Raw genomic sequence first — 16,334 nt, 5'->3', positions numbered from 1 at the left:
ATGTTTGTTCAAAGTTATCACCTCTTTAATAATTTCTCAAAACATTAGCACAAAATCATCATTTATAAACAAAAATAATATAAATAATAAATAAAACTAAGGCAAACAGAACAGTTACTTCCTCAGGACAAATACTTTTGTCCTCTGAGTAATAGGTATTTCTGAATATTTGGTCAAACTCCGTGCGTTTCAAATGCAGCTCTCGGATTGGTGGAGATATCCATACAGCGCGTGTGTAAGCAGCAAACACACTTCCTCTTCAGAGCGGGATGGGGGGAGTTTCTGCAGTTTGAATGTCCCACTCCGAGCTGCTTAAAATAAAGATATAGCTGAGAATTTGTGGTTATATTTATGTTTATTGTGTTTTATAGAGAAGATGGATTATAGCAGACATCACTCGCAATATATGGACATTAGAGAAAGGTAAGTGTAATGACTTTCGGCTGTGAATGTTCGGGTCCGTTTGGAAACGCCTACTTTATACCCCAAAATACAGTTAACTGAGTTACTTATGCGGTGTAATTTAAGTTGGTGGGAGTGTAAATTTGTGCATGTTTAAGATTTATTTTAGCAATGACCGTGCATGGAAGTAACGTTACGTTAGCTCCGTAATTTTATTTCTTAATTTTGTAGCTTGAAATACTGACAGTTTCCTCAGACTAAGTGTACAAACTCAAAGATTTCTTTTAACTCAAAGTTTATTTTAATCTAAAGTAATCTCAAGCGCCACAATAGTGCTTTTACACTGCACATTGTGAGGAACTGTGGGGGAGAGGAGAGGTTCACCCGCTCGTCTATGATCACTGAAGCGCTCAAGCTGCAAGTTCATGATTACACACACGATAAAGCTGTGAAGTTTTTATCCTGACTGACTGCTGACTGCTGTTTATTAACATAATAATATAGCCTATAGTGGCACCAAAAAGTAAAATTGTATGAATGTCACTGTTTTAGCCAATGGTCCATGTTTACATAGGCTATCACATCAGTATCATCATTCATAGCATTTTAGGAATAGTCTATTTCTGAATTCTCCGCATACTAGGATAGGCTACTGCTCGTACTACGTTTACCACATCTGTCATATTTCTTTGGTAGAAATAATAAGAGTATTGAGTATTCTATCTATCTATCTATCTATCTATCTATCTATCTATCTATCTATCTATCTATCTATCTATCTATCTATCTATCTATCATGCATATTATGTTGTTAGTGTATAATGGATTGTATTGTACTTTTGGATGCATTAATGCATACTTGAGCAGCATAATGCATATTCACATACTGTCTTGTGCATGTCTTTCCACCAGTTCAGTTCAGTCTATTCTAGTCAAGATATCAACCAATTGGAATCTGTACATGATGCTAGAACTTTTTATGAACCATTTTTGCAGTTATATTAAATAACCTCACTCAACTCACATGCAGTGATTTTTAGTGGATGTATATAGGCCTACAGTTCACACAGGTGGCCTAGCAGAGTAACCACATGTAGTCCATAATGAACATGATCCTTTAACAATTATTATTATCAGTGTACATACTGTGATACACTATACACAGATTCTTTTTGTGAAATGTTTTGCTTTAAAAGTGACCGTGTGCAAACTTTTTCTCAAATAAATGCCACTTGCTTTGATATTTTATCTAATGCAAATGCAATGACATTCATACATTTGTTAGTGTATCCTAAATGTGTTTTTTTTTTGGCGCCACTGGTTAAGAAATATATCCAATTTGATATTACCGTGTACACAATTGGAATTTCCAGTTATAAAACGTATTAGAATATTTAGATGTATAAAATGTATTCGTAGTAAAATTGGTGTAAATATAAAAGCAACTTTAATTTAATCTTAATTGTGTTCAACTCAGTTTTGGGTGGTGAAGCGTGACCTCTGCTCTGACCTCCCACTGCTGCAAGCACCTGATATCCTGCTGGGCTGTCAGAAGATATTCCCTTCAGCATGTCCAGAAAACCTTAATTAAACTTAATCATTCACACTCTCTGTATACATTTCTAAAATGTTATTAAATCATTAACAAATTAACATCAAGCATAAGACCAGTCAAATAACTACACCAGCTTTATACATCAAATGAATGTTAAAACAGTGTGACATTTATGTCAGTTCAGCTCTGGCAGCTCTTGCATGATTGTTGGGATTTCTTCATTATTGGAGTTAATCAGCTTTTTTGAGAGCCTCCTGCCGGGTTCGCTAGTCTATCACTCTGTCATTAGAATTCATGTCAAAAGTGAGTGCGCTAAACATATAACTCCTCTGGCTGTGCCTATAGGAAGAGACTTCACAGGGAATCCGTCGGGCTACAGGATCCATTGCTTCCCAAGGGACCGTCAACAAAGAAGCCGTGTAGAGAAGGGTCCCGGCACACAAACAGCAGAGAGAGGAGATCTTCAGTGCGACACATCAAATCTGTCAGGGACAAAAGGCCATTGGCTGCAAGCCAGCAGGAAAAGTAAAGAACCTCTGTGTCTTGTGACATAAACACATAAAATGCACATGGATGGAACGTTTTGGTTTAATGCAGCGTGACCATAAAAAAAAAAAAAAACCTTTCAACCTTGCCCAGTCTACTGATTACAGTATCTCTGTTACATCAACCCAGTGGAATAATGCATGATGCATGCGTTATTATTCATGTTAGCAATTATTAATCATTTAACTATATTAACAGTCACAAAGTAATATTAAATATATAAAGCAAATAACATGACTATTGCAGATTACAGTTGAGCTCACACACCTATTCATGTAAAATGTGTCACATTGATATATGCTGATGCTGTTTTTCTCAGTTTCTTCAAATTGTTGTTTCATCCTGCAATTCATGCAGTCTCAATGCTAGAAGGCCTGCTGAGAAGAACTGGGGGAAAGCTGTTAGCCAAAGTTCATCAGCTCAAGTTAAACTGGCTTCAGTGGTCAAAACTGCGGTAAAGAACAATACAGAACCTGCTCGCAAAAAGAGGAGGAAAATTCACCCGTCTGGTTTTGAAGGAAAGGGTAAGTGATTATTTATCTCATCACATATGATATTAACTGACTCATCCAGAACCCCTTAGTTGTTTCCAGACCATTCTGATGGAGATGCGAGGATAATTAAACATTCACTGACATTGTGCACCGTGTGCCACTAGATGGCAGTATTGAATTGCTAAGACCAAGCCAATCTTTCTTTGAAGTAAAGGTTTCCTTCTGCACAAGGAAATAATTCATGGGATATTCTTTACAAGACTCTGGGACCCCATCCAGACTGTAAAATTAATATCTTTAATTATGGCTTCAATAAACATTATTTGCTTTTACAAAAACAGATTATTAATATACTCCGAAATCATACAAAAATAGAAATAATTATTTTTTATCAAATTCTATATGTTGTATATCTGTCCACAGACATTTACTGTGGTAAAAAAAATAAATAAAAAAATGTACACTACCTTTCAAAATTTGCAATCAGTAAGATTTAGAAATAAATAAATAAATACATTTATTTAGCAAGGATGCATTAAATTGATTATCAGTAACAGTTAGGATTTGTATTATGTTACTATTTGTAAATAAATACTGTTCCTTTGAACTTTTTTATTTATAAAAGAATCCTGAAATATAAATGTATCATGCTTTCCACAAAAATATTAAGCTGCACAACTGTTTTCAATGTTAAAAATAGTAAGAAATATTGCTTGAGCACCACATCAGCATATTAGAATGATTTCTGAAGGATCATGTGACACTGATCATGTGACATATTGATGCTGAAAAATTAATCTTTGCCAGCACAATAATAAATTATTTACAATATATTAAAATAGAAACCAACTTTAAATTGTAATTATATCTCACAGTATCATAGTTTCGATTAAATTAATAAATACAACAGTACATTCAGGTTGTCGAATCTGATTGGCTGAGCCTTTTCCAGCCAAGCGATATTCTACCAGTATTACCAGGGGAACCGTTTCACCGTTTGTATCACTCCGCTTGCAACATTTTCACAGCGAGTGTCATGGCGGATGAGCAAACCACGATCATTTTACAAATTTTGGTGTTACTATGTCAAGGAATGTAGTTTTAAGAGTTTTTGTCTGTTTGTGAGAATGTAGTTATTTAGACTTCAAATATGTGATTTATGTATAAATATAGCACCTATTTGACAATTTGTTTAGACGTTTTTGGAGATGTGAGCCCTTATGAAAAATAAGTTTATTTAAGTGTGATATTAGTATAATTCTTTCAAAATAAAAATAAGTATACGTTGAGTCTATTTTTTATGTACTTCTCAGAAATATACTTAAAATTGCACTTAATTATACTTGACTTATACTGACAGAAAAGTCTTAGTTAGTATATTTGGACTACTTGTACTTGTTCATCTTTTGATCGAGATAATACTGTAAGTGTAATTGGCTTGTAGCTTTGTTTACTCTTTTGATTGAGTAGCCTATTTAATCCTTTATTCACAGTTTTACGTACTGTCTTATAAACTTACATTGTTTGAAAATATTGATTTATAAAGAAAACAGATATGTTCCTAATGGTAGTGTACAAAGGAATCTACTTCAAATCTACTCTTTCCCCACCATTGACTGAATTTTCCAGCTATCTATGTTTTCATTGAAGTGTACTTCATAAACTAAAAAAATGTGCTTTATTTATTTTGACTAGTAAACTATCTATATCCTTATAAGTTCACTTGTAGTATAGTTGCAGTACAAACGAAACATTTCTTTCTCATTTGTTGTGTACTCAAAATGTACTAGGCTACTGTTACATTTAAAGTATACTTAAAAGTATACTTTTATGCCCTAAAAAGTGGGCCAATTTAGTCCCAAGTAGTATTGGTACACTCACAAGTAATAATATTTTATTTAAATAACATGCCGTATTTGTTATTGTGGAAGGGTCTGTTAGTGATTGTGATTTTGACTTCAGTGAAAGTTACACTGTTGCGCCATTTAAGACTGTCTTTATGAGTGAGAAGCAAATACTTTTGTGTTGAAAGGGACTGAAACAAGGATGTAAACAAGGACTTTGTTTCTTATTTATTTACACACTTGTGCCGTCGAACCGTTGTACAGTATAAACGCAATATTACACTCGTAGTCATGCGATATGGCTCTATATCAGAACGGCTGTGATTGTCTACAGCTGAATCACAGCTGTGCTGATAAAGAGCGATATCACACGGCTACTTGTGTGACATTGCTTATATATCATATATATATATATGATGAATTACACGTTACCATATATTCACATAGAAAACAGCTGTTTAAATTGTAATAATATTTCACAATATTACGTTTTTTTTTTTTTTTTTTTATCAAATAAATGCAGCTTTGGTGAGCAGAAGAGACTTATTTTAAACACACACACGCACGCACGCACACACACACACACACACACACACACACACACACACACACACACACACACACACACACACACACACACATATTTATATATATATCTACATATAAAAAAAAAAAAATATATATATATATATTACCACAGCAAAGCTTTGGGGCTTTTGGGTTCAAAAAAAGTTAATACAGTAACCACCACTCACAGATCACAAGATTTTTATTTATTTATTTATTTGGAATGATATAATGGCTAAATTAATTTGACTCAAAATCCAGCTGTTTATTGTTATTTTTATCTCTGTCGAAGTTGAGTTGCATGCATTTTCCATGGCTCTCCCATGCAAGGAGACCAGGGAACAGTGCTTAACACAATGCTTTATGCAGTCAACATGGTTTTGCTCTTGCAGAGGGATGTATACTATAGTATTCACAGCCACATGATGGCTACATCAGGGAGTTGGTCAGCATGATTACACAACTTCACCAAATCACTATTCTTATTTCCCTTGTGTTCTACAGTAAAACTTGTGAAATAAAGATGTAACCTTTGGAGAAAGGTAGTTTCATCCAGGAATTAATGAAGCTTTGACTGTTTGATTTCCTGTCGTGTCAATGAATGACTCACAAAGACTAAAGTCCTTTAACAGACAAGAACAAAGGCTTCACCTTAATACTGCTTTTATTGTTTTCCAAGAACAATCATGTATTTCAGAATTTTTTCCCAGAGTGTGGTTTTTCATAAAAAAAGAGAAAAAGACACATTTGTATTTTATAGCTGGAGTTATATAAAGGGCATTTGATGATGACACTTAAGCTATCTCATATTGATTTAATGTTTTGTCTATGCTTTTGAGTCAAAGTCCATGGTGAGCTCATTGCTCAGCAGATCCAAGAGTTTGTGTACTGTTTTAATTTTTTGTTGTTGTTGTTGTTCCAAGTACGGTATATAATTAAGAGAAACCATGATGGAACTGATCTCAGATCAGCACGAAGGGCAACCCCAGTCAAAGGTTTTGTTTATAGGACAGCAGGTGGACTTTCCCTTCCTCCCTCCACACACCCCCTTTCACATGTTCAATGCTGCTCTCTGACCAATCACAGCTCGCCCTGTCTTATCAGCTATTCAAAATGAAAGGCGGTTGAAATTTATGCTTTTTTCTCCTGCTGTTCTTTATCCTCCAGTGGCAACATATGCAGCATAGTGGCAGTTAAGCTCTTGAATAGCTGTTAGGCATCACATCTGAATTATTTTACTAGATTTCTGACAATTCATGTGTTATGCATGGGATTTGGGACATTTTTAAAATCAGTCAAACTGTGGTTGTTGGACTATAACATGGACTGTCAGAAGGCAAATAAAGGAAGACTGAGCTGTTTAAGACAGTGGCAGAGATCATCTTTTCTTTTACAAACTCATGGTGAGTCTTTATTTAGCTGCTGTGTGTGTTGACATTGTCAGAAGCTTCAATAACATTTCAAAAATGCGTAAAGAGTTACCTTCAGTTTTAAATATTGCAAAAAGTATCCTAAGTTTATACCCATCTGAAATTGCCTCACTTTTAAAGATTCATATTTTGTTCTCATATTGCTTCTTATTTTATTGAAATTAGCATGCAAGTTTTTGCAAATGAAATGGAATGAGCTAAATGTTAGCTCAAAAGTTTGGTGTTGGTAAGGTTTTTTTCATGTTTTTAAAAATATTGTGAAATATTATTACAACTGTTTTCTACTTTAATATATTTTCAAATATAATCATTCAGTCAATTTGTGGACCACTTTAAGTCTTTCACTGACCCCCAATGTTCCACGGATCACAGTTTGAGAAACACTATTCTAGCTGAGAAGACTTTTGTTTTGTTTGACAGCACATGACACAGTGTTGTGGCAGATAATGATCTAATGGCCAGGCTTTGCTGCAGGCCTGGAGGAAATATCAGTGTCAGTGAACATTTTAGTTAAACAGAAATGTAACACTAGCTGCTGTGTCAGGATTTTTTACTCATATGGTATGCTCTATTAATTTGGACTTTCCATTACACCTGTAAATTCGTGACAAGTTTTCTGGTCTACATGCATGGATGTTTTCCAATCACTTTCGAGTGTAAACAAAACATGCCATTGGACATTGACATGCAGTTCTCCTAAAAGAGTATTTCAGACGCTGCAGTCCAGACTGCCTGAAGTGGGTCTTGCAAGGCGTGCAGCACCTGTGAGGCAACAGCAGCTCTGGCTGCTAAGGCTTACAGTGCTGCTGAACAGGCCGCCTGGATGTTATGGCCACCCTGCAAGTCTACCAGGCCAAAGCACTCATAATGCACGGAGGGTAGTTCTGAGCCGGGGTTAATGCAGGAACTGGGCACAGTGACTGTCCATGATGAAAGTCCGTCCGTCCCCCTGTGGGGATTTTTTCATATTTGAAAAAAAAAAAGAAGCAAGTGGCTTTGTCCCCAAGATTGGCTTGCATCAATCAACCTGAGGGACACATAGTTTCATGTCTTGATTCTCCCTCGACTTAGACCTTTCGTACGGTTTGGGTTTGAGGGACGGGCATGTCAGTACAAGGTCCTCCCCTTCTGGCTTTCTCTGTCGCCTTGCATCTTCACAAAGGTTGTGGAGGTCCTCTGAGGGAGCACGGTTTTCGCAATCGCAACTAACGAACAAGCGTGCTCAGTTAGTGCTAAACTGCCTAAATTCATTCAAGGGCAGGATGGTGGTTCCATTGAAATTGTTTCAAAGGCTCCTGGGGCATATGCCATCCGCAGGCACAATCATTTCGCTCGTGTTGCTTCTTATGAGACCGCTTCAGCACTGGCTACACGGCCGAGTCCTGAGACGGGCATGGTGATGCGGCACACACAGGGTGGCAATCGCAGCAGCCTGTGGCCAGACCTTCAGCCAATGGTCAGACCTTGCTTTTCTATGAGCAGGAGTTCCCCTAAAGCAAGTGTCCAGGCATGTTGTTGTCTAAACAACCGGCTTAAATATTTTACAAACATCCAAACTCCACTCGGAGTGTTGCCTTTTCCTGGGCATTGGTGCACGGCGCCTCGCTGACAGACATGTGTAGAGCTGGGGGACACCTAACACGTTTGCAAGGTTTTATTATCTCCGTGTAGATCCTGTGTCCTCCTGTGTACTGGCCACGAGTAGCTATTAATTGGGAGGACCCGCTTGGTGTCTCGTTTGCAGCGCGACTCCTTCTAGGATGGAAAATGTGTGCTTTTCTGCTCCACAGGTGAGTTCCCCACCTGGCGAACCCTGGATGAAGTTCCTACAGCACCCTTGGCACTCAGACTTGGCGGAGGCGTCTGACACTAGGTCTAGCACTCGTGTGTATGCCCAGAAGGTGAAAGCCTAGAATAGGTCAGAAAAGCCCTACAGGTGATCCCCACATGTGTATTCTTCCACGGTACTGCTTCCTTGTCGGTGAGCCCGTGCCTTTCCCTTGGCAGAGTCCGCTCTGCTGTCTCTGCTGGTATTGACTTCACCCAACCCAAGCTAGGCTGCATCTACCAGAGACCTTCCATATGTAGCACTTCCCTAACGGTCAGTCAATATTTGTAACATGTTACCTCCCTACGGGCAAGATTTGGTCTCCGTAGCGCCCCCTTCTGTTTAGAATAGCCACGCTTTCCCAGCATCTCACTGTTTGGGTAAGAAGGAACAGCAGTGATTGACTCTCTCTGCGTTAAAGCCTTGTCTTTTCTCCGCCCCAGCAGGTCTGAGAGAAGGGCTCTCAGGCGAGATCCCAATTGACCGTTCGCAAAGACCCGCCCCCCTTAGTTACTGTCGCTATGTCCGACAAGCTACGCCTCTCTCACGCCACACCATGTTCTCTCATCTATGGTTCTTACGCAGTGAAAAATACATCGCGGATCAGAGAGGACACTGACAATGCGCTAACAGACCAGGTTACTTTTTTAAAAGAAATTTAAACAATAAATACCGTTTTGTGGCTGTTTAATGTGTCTGACAGATCGATGTAGAGCCTCAGTTAAAGCTGCTCGTGAACCGATCATCTCTTCCTTATAGTTAATTTATAGCATCAAATAAACATGAATGAACATAAGAAGGAATGTTGTTTTAACCACGGAAAGGCGTCAGTAAACTACGTTTTTCAAGTTCAAATCCTCCCATGTTAATCTACTAATTCTCCTGACTGCTTTGTCGGACAAAATGGCGGATGGCGAAGTATGATTGGTCAGATCACCTGTCAATCAAGCTCCCTGCAAAGGGTCAATTAATCAGTTCACTTCTGACAAAACGTCTCAGTTCCCTCCTTTAGCGAACAGGGGTTAAATTAGTAACCTAGATGTTTATATTGTAATAATATTTCACAATGCTTTTACTGTTTTGTATTAAAATAAAGGCAGCCTTTAAAGGTGTAAAAATAAAGGTGAGCATAAAGCATAACATTTACTGACCCCAAATTTTTGAACGGTTATTTATTTATTGTTAATTTAAATAAGGTCAAAAAGTCATTATTATTAGTTGTATTATGCTATTATGTATTATGTATTGTGCATAATTTTTCCCCCCATTGACCACAGGTCAACTCAAACTGACAGTTACTCCGGGAAGTGGGTGGCTCTATGTTCAAAGTAAGCATCATTGTTAGCATCATCAATTGATTTTGTACTTTGTACTTTTGAAGTTTAATAGTTTGTTTGAACAAAATAAGATCAACATGTGGTTGTGCTTGCACTCATTTAATACAGGAAACTTTCTTTCATACATTCAAGTGTGTGTGTGTGTTGGGGAAAGTTACTTTTTAAAGTAATGCATTACAATATTGTGTTACTCCCTAAAAAATAACTAATTGCATACTTAGTTACTTTTTATGGAAAGCAATGCGTTTTTCTCATCTGGGCTGGGCTTGCTTGTTAGTTTTTTTAATAACCAAAAATCTGTTTTTGTGCAAGAGAGATGTGTAAATGCATGCTCAAATTAGTCTACAACTACAATAACCACATTTAGACAGCGCACACAAAGGCTATGCACCTTATTCCTGATTTCTCTCAACTTGTGGACAGTAAAGGTGTCAGTCAATAAATGGGAGAACAAAGTAACTTGCGTTACATATTTGAAAAAAATAACTTGGATATGTTCTTGTAAATTTAAAAGTAATGCATTACTTTACTAGTACTTGAAAAAGCAATCTGATTACATATTGCGTTACCCCCAACACTGTTCATAATTAATTAAATTAGAATTGAATTACTCATTTTACAGCATTTCAATTCAATTACAGTATTTTTTAATCTAACATGTTTTTTTCTTTAAAGTTTTAGAGGCCAGAGGACTCATGGGAAGAGAGTACCGACCATGTGACTCATATGTAAAGGTGGGCATTTTGACATATGCAACCTGGGTTTTGTGCAGGCCGTATTTTGACACTTGAGGTCATGTGACTGTGAGCCTCATAAAATAAGTCAAACCTATTTTTCTGTCAGATGAGAGACAGCAGTAACTTTCCCGTTCCCTGTTGGTGATGATGTGTTATTATTTTTGTCATTATTTGTCGCATAATCCTCTGTGGATGTCTGCCCTTCAAATGAACCCGTTTTCATGTCAGCCTGAACAGGTTTCAGGCATGAGAAAGCATCAGTTGTGTTGGCAGCTGTCCACTCAATTCCTGATTCAAGTGTTGATTGATTTTCCCTCTGAATATGGTGAATATATCCGCTAGCAATTTTAAACTAGTGCACTTAATAGTTTATTTATTCCAGATTTGCATTGCTCCAGATGTGGACCACAGCAAGCGATGGAAGACCAGGACTGTTCTAGACTGCAAGAGTCCTGTTTTCAATGAGACGTTTATGTTGTGAGTGATTCTTTTAGAGTTTTATTGTTCATTACAAGAGCACTTGTAATATTGTGTTTAAAAAGAGGAAGTGGAATAGTGTCGTGTTATCTTATAGTAGAATAATTTATGCTAAGCCTCATGTGCTCTCTAACACCTTGTCTGACAGCCTCTATCTCAATCAGTCTTTTCAACAGAGACTTTAGGGCTGGGTGGCTCTCTCTTGATAGCTGAAAGAAAGGCTGTCTTTTTCAAGTCTTTGGAGGAGAAGGCCATTGTGTTTTTGGATGAAGCTGGACATTGATGAATGAGCTTTTGAAGTGTTGCATCTATGTTGCAGAGATGTGGATGAAAACGATCAGAAGAAGAGGTTGTTGTTAACAGTGTGGAATCGCAATCGAACTTCCAGGTAGGACCTTACCCTTTTTTTACTCACATGTTGATTTTCTACATTTATACAGTTGTAGATAAAGGCTAGTTATATGTGTACCATAGGTACAATTATTTTAATATGTATTTTATCTTCATGCTGCAAAAGCCACATTGACTCAGTACAAAATCAATATGTTATTGGCCGTTTTTTCTACACCAGCAGTGTTACAGGGCAGTGAACGTGATCTAAGTGGGGTTAACTTTTAATGAATATCATCATGACGTTATCAGGAGTTCGAAAATTCCCGCCTGTTGTTGTGTTTTAGAGTGTTTGATTTTGCCCACAGGCGCAGTGACTTCCTGGGCTGTATGAGTTTTGGTGTCCACTCCCTCATCACCTCATCTAAGGTAAATATCCTGTTGTAAAAGCAAATTGGAACTGCACACTCACTTTTTTGCCTTCATGAAGTTTTCTTCTCTAACCTGCACCTCCGAAAGGTGTGTGTTTGCTCCAATCCATTGTTAGGGGAATATCCGGTTGTTAACATTTACCCATAGCGATTTTACCCTGTCTAGTGCTTTGAAAATCATTTGGATTTTTATTTTTACCAATATGACAGAACATTGATTCATGCTTTAAGTGGTTACATAGGCTACAATTTACAGTGGTATTAGTGCAATGGTTATTGTTTTTTTTTTTGTGTGTGTGTGTGTGTGTGTGTGTTTGTTTTTTCTCCCAACACTCTTATATATATATAATAAAAAAAACGAATGAAACTAAAAAAAGGCATATATACATAAACACATTGTATATTTTATGTAGATAAAAGTACAAAATCCTATGTATACACCCTTAATTTTTTCAAATTTAATATATTTAATTTAGTAACATTTTTAATGTCTTTACTGTCACTTTTGACCTAATTAATGCAGAATATGTAAAAACCAAAATGTTCTTTCATCGTAACAGCACTTAGGTTTGACTTTCTTTAAGAAAGATAGAATTTTATATTTATCTAACGAAATGTTCCTCTTCATTTCATTCTCTTGTCAAAGCATTTCCACCACACCATCATCTAATTACACAGTGGGGGAAGCGGCGACGGGACTGCTCATTGAGGCTTGAAAAATGACCTAAAATTACCAAAAGCATACCGCAAACAAGCTGGCATAGTGACTTTATTCTGCATGCTCGTCTGCACGATAAAAGAAGATATATCCCATCTGAGATCCCTGTTCCTTTACATTATGTCCCGTTGTCAAATTTAAGAGTTTTATACTCATGTGTTAAGACAGTGAATCCTTTCTCGGAGGGTGATATTTTCGGAAAAATTAGATCAAGCCCGATGGATGTTTTATATAACACAATGCAATCTGGCTGAGCTGGAGAGTAATACGGGCATCAGCTGTTTACAGATACAAAGGTCTCAAAAACCTACACACAGACACATGACAGAGCTCTGCTGACAACCACAGGGCCTCATTTTAATACTGTCCCTATGAGGGTCAACAAATATTACAAATGTGAAACCTGGCGAAGGAAAGAGCACCTTTTTCCCATGGCTGTCTATGTGTAATTGTATTTTTCACATTTTCTGCTGACAGGAGATTAGAGGTTGGTATTATCTCCTGGGAGAGGAGCTGGGCAGGAGCAAACATCTAAAAGTGGCCTCACGTCGCATCAAACCGACCGCTGGTGAGATTAAATGCCGTTTCTCTCTCTTTTTCTGTTTTTTTTTTGCATCTGGATCGTAGCCACTCTCTGATAGCCTTTAGCAATAAAGACGGACAAATTCCACATGACAGTTTTTCCTCAGCAACAGCAGATCAGATGATAACAGATGTTCTTGACATTGCTTCAACCAAACAAGCTTTTTGCAGCAAAAGTTAGTTTTGTATCCAAATCCCTACAAGTCTTACATGGAATTTTCATGTTTTAAGTTCAAACAACAGCAGATCAGACAATAACAGATGCCTGGCTGTAGCGTTAGAAAGTATTTTTTAAAGATTTACGCTAAGCTAACAGTTGTACCGGCTAAAGTCGTTGGTGCTGCATGTAGCAAGGAGTTTTTCAACCATATCAGAGATGTGACTCCATCAGCTTGGGAATAAAAGCGTCTCTGCTCACTAATTTGACTGACAGTAGAAATATTAGGAGGACATGCTTACTCTTGACATTGCTACAACCAAACAAGCTCCTTGCAGCGAAAGTTACTTTTGTATCCTTATCCCTGAGTCTAAATAGAATTTGCTTGATTTACTTCTCACCAAACGCTATGTTAAATGAACAAGCATTGCCTGCACTTCTAGGAGGGATATAGAGGGCTCGGTGTTAAAACGTACAGCATCCCCGTGGAGAGCCGTAACAAAGAGCCAGGGGCCAGTTGGGCTGACACACTGAGCACTTTGATGAGCCACTGGAATTAGATGAGAATTAAAAGGCTAAAGCGTCATAGTGTGTCTAAGTTGGTTTAAATCCACTTTAGGGATCTTTTCTCTCTCCCACTGCCGCTCCGTAGGGAACTTTGCGATGAAAAAAACATGTAATATTTAATGCAAAGGATTTATTTTGTCCCATCGCCTGTAAGAGATCATCTTAATCATTGCTTACAAAATGAGCGATTTTGCTCCTGGTGTGTGGAGAGAATGACTCGTGTGCCGTCAGAGAAATTCAGACGAGATTAAGTTTGATTAGAGAGAGAGAGGTGTAGGAGGAGAGAGATCAAGACAGAGAGAAAGAGAGAGAGAGAGAGAGAGAGAGAGAGAGAGAGAGAGAGAGAGAGAGAGAGAGAGAGAGAGAGAGAGAGAGAGAGAGAAGGGGGGCTTGAGTCAAGGCACTGGGCTGACTTTAATAGAGAGAGCCAGCTGTATTGTGTCCCTCTTGAATGCTGTTTCCATGAAGAATGTTTAAAAAGACATTGCTTCCTGGGAGCGTAATCTCTATGGTTACAAAGTGGGGGAGCCTGTCGCTGGATGTCGGGGTGGGGGTAACGCTTTTAGGGGAGTAGATTTCTTTCTCTCTCTCTCTGTTCTGGGGCAGTCGGCTCTGTGTCAAAGGGATTCAGGTTGAGTTCATCTCTCATGGTGTTAGACACGCTCACTTTCAGCTGAAGCCTGCAGATAGTGTTGACCGGATTCTGCTGTCCTCTTTCTGAACGAGTTCTGGAGTAGAGAGATTTCTACCCAGGGCTAAGATGTACTCAAAGAGCAGTCTGTCTGGTTGGGACTCGTGGGACTCTCTTGTGTATCTTTCAGAAGCTGCTGCATCCAACCATGAAGCTGGACCCAAGACCACAAGTCCAGAGAACATGCAGTCATTTACTGTAAGTGTAATTCATAAAATATTTAATTTCAAATGTTTATTTTTTGTAGGCTTGCATTTTTAACTTAAAATTTGCTTTATGTGATGTAACGTCTAAACTCATTTATTTTGATTGTTAAAGACAAAATATTTGTATTAAATAAACCCAGTGTTACTTAATTTTAATTCTCAGATCAGATAGAATTATTTTTATTTTATACTTACAGTGTAGGATGTCATTTAGGATTTATGGATTCTTACATTTTATATTTTGTTGGAATTGTAAATGTTGTGTTGTTTGTATGAAAAAAGGTTGAAAGGTTGTTGATCCTGACAGGTAATGCTTCATAAATATTAGTTAAGTTGACAGAAATTTGAAATTTTTATGAAAATTTTACAGTTTTCAGTTTTAGATTAGATTTTCATAGGGCTTTGATGTGTGTTTTAATTTTAATTTATGTTTTAGTAGTTTTGTTTATGTGCATTTGCCATTTTAATTCGTTTTTTATTTCTATTTACATTATTTCAGTTTCAGTTTTATAAATTTTAGCACTTGTACTTCGAATTATTTTTTATCATGATTTCAAATTTTCATTTATATATATAAATGCAGCTTTGGCTGTAGTGTTAGAAACTATCATTGAAGACTTATGCTAAGCTAACAACACCTGAAAGAAATAATGATGCTGCATGCAGTCAGAGTTTTTTAGCCATCAGAAATGTGACACCATCAGCTTGGGAATACCAGTAGAAATATGAGGAGGTGTATGGATGTTCTTTTGGATATGTGCGACACACACATACTTGCTCATTAAACCCTCCCATCCACTTTAGCTAGCAACTTTTCCCAGGACTATTCTCCGCCCGCTCTGTTCTCCTCAGACAAAGCTGGGAAACGGGAAAAGCCAACAAAGTGGCTGCAATAGGAAGCCCAATCCCGCACAGTGTTTATGATTTATCCCTGTTTGATTCCCGCTCCACTGACACTCTTGCTGGTTCCCTGCTTTTTTATGTTGAGGCCGGTCAAATATTCAGCTAATCATTCTTCCATTTCCTTCCTCTCTTCCCGAAAATCCATTTTTCAGATTTCGCTGTTGACCTTCCAGGGATTTCTTATTAGCGATAACTGGTTTTATCTGGAACATCAGTAATAGGCTAATGTAAGAGATAAACAAACTATGGGTTATGGTTATTTGGTGAAATGATTGTGTTGGTTTTGCACAGAACCTGCTTGAGTATATATCGGAATAATGCATTTCGGAAATTTCAACACTGTTTTCGTGAATCTAGGTGTTGTGAAAGGGTTGGACGTCCTCCATGTCTGTCAGCCTATGCTTGTCCAGCTTCTCATTAAACAAACATTGTGCGCACTTTAATGTTTCTGGCTCATAATACATGTTTGTGTTTACACTAAATCAAGCCTATCTGAGTGAGCTCCATCTCACTGCGCAGAGAGAGTGAGTTC

The 16,334-nt window shown here is 37.6% G+C and overlaps 1 protein-coding gene across 2 annotated transcripts in view; it reads left to right on the top strand.

Moving 5' to 3' along the window:
* The first annotated feature begins 275 nt into the window (after positions 1–275).
* rgs3b (regulator of G protein signaling 3b) overlaps positions 276–16,334 on the top strand; it is a 43,612-nt gene continuing 27,553 nt past the window's right edge. The window contains exons 1-10 of one of the 2 annotated variants that reach the window (XM_079606768.1): positions 276–423; positions 2,303–2,482; positions 2,861–3,027; positions 9,944–9,994; positions 10,679–10,737; positions 11,123–11,217; positions 11,537–11,605; positions 11,916–11,976; positions 13,174–13,264; positions 14,827–14,891. In XM_079606768.1, coding sequence (XP_079462894.1) covers positions 377–423; positions 2,303–2,482; positions 2,861–3,027; positions 9,944–9,994; positions 10,679–10,737; positions 11,123–11,217; positions 11,537–11,605; positions 11,916–11,976; positions 13,174–13,264; positions 14,827–14,891 — 885 coding nt within the window. In that variant the 5' untranslated portion in view covers positions 276–376. Of the gene's footprint in view, positions 424–2,302; positions 2,483–2,860; positions 3,028–9,943; positions 9,995–10,678; positions 10,738–11,122; positions 11,218–11,536; positions 11,606–11,915; positions 11,977–13,173; positions 13,265–14,823; positions 14,892–16,334 lie in introns of both variants that reach the window. The other variant, XM_079606767.1, reaches the window with a different exon arrangement.

The sequence above is a fragment of the Phoxinus phoxinus genome (assembly GCF_949152265.1).
Source record: "Phoxinus phoxinus genome assembly, chromosome: 3".
Classification (NCBI taxonomy): Eukaryota; Metazoa; Chordata; class Actinopteri; order Cypriniformes; family Leuciscidae; genus Phoxinus; species Phoxinus phoxinus.
This window is presented reverse-complemented; position numbering and strand designations above follow the sequence as displayed.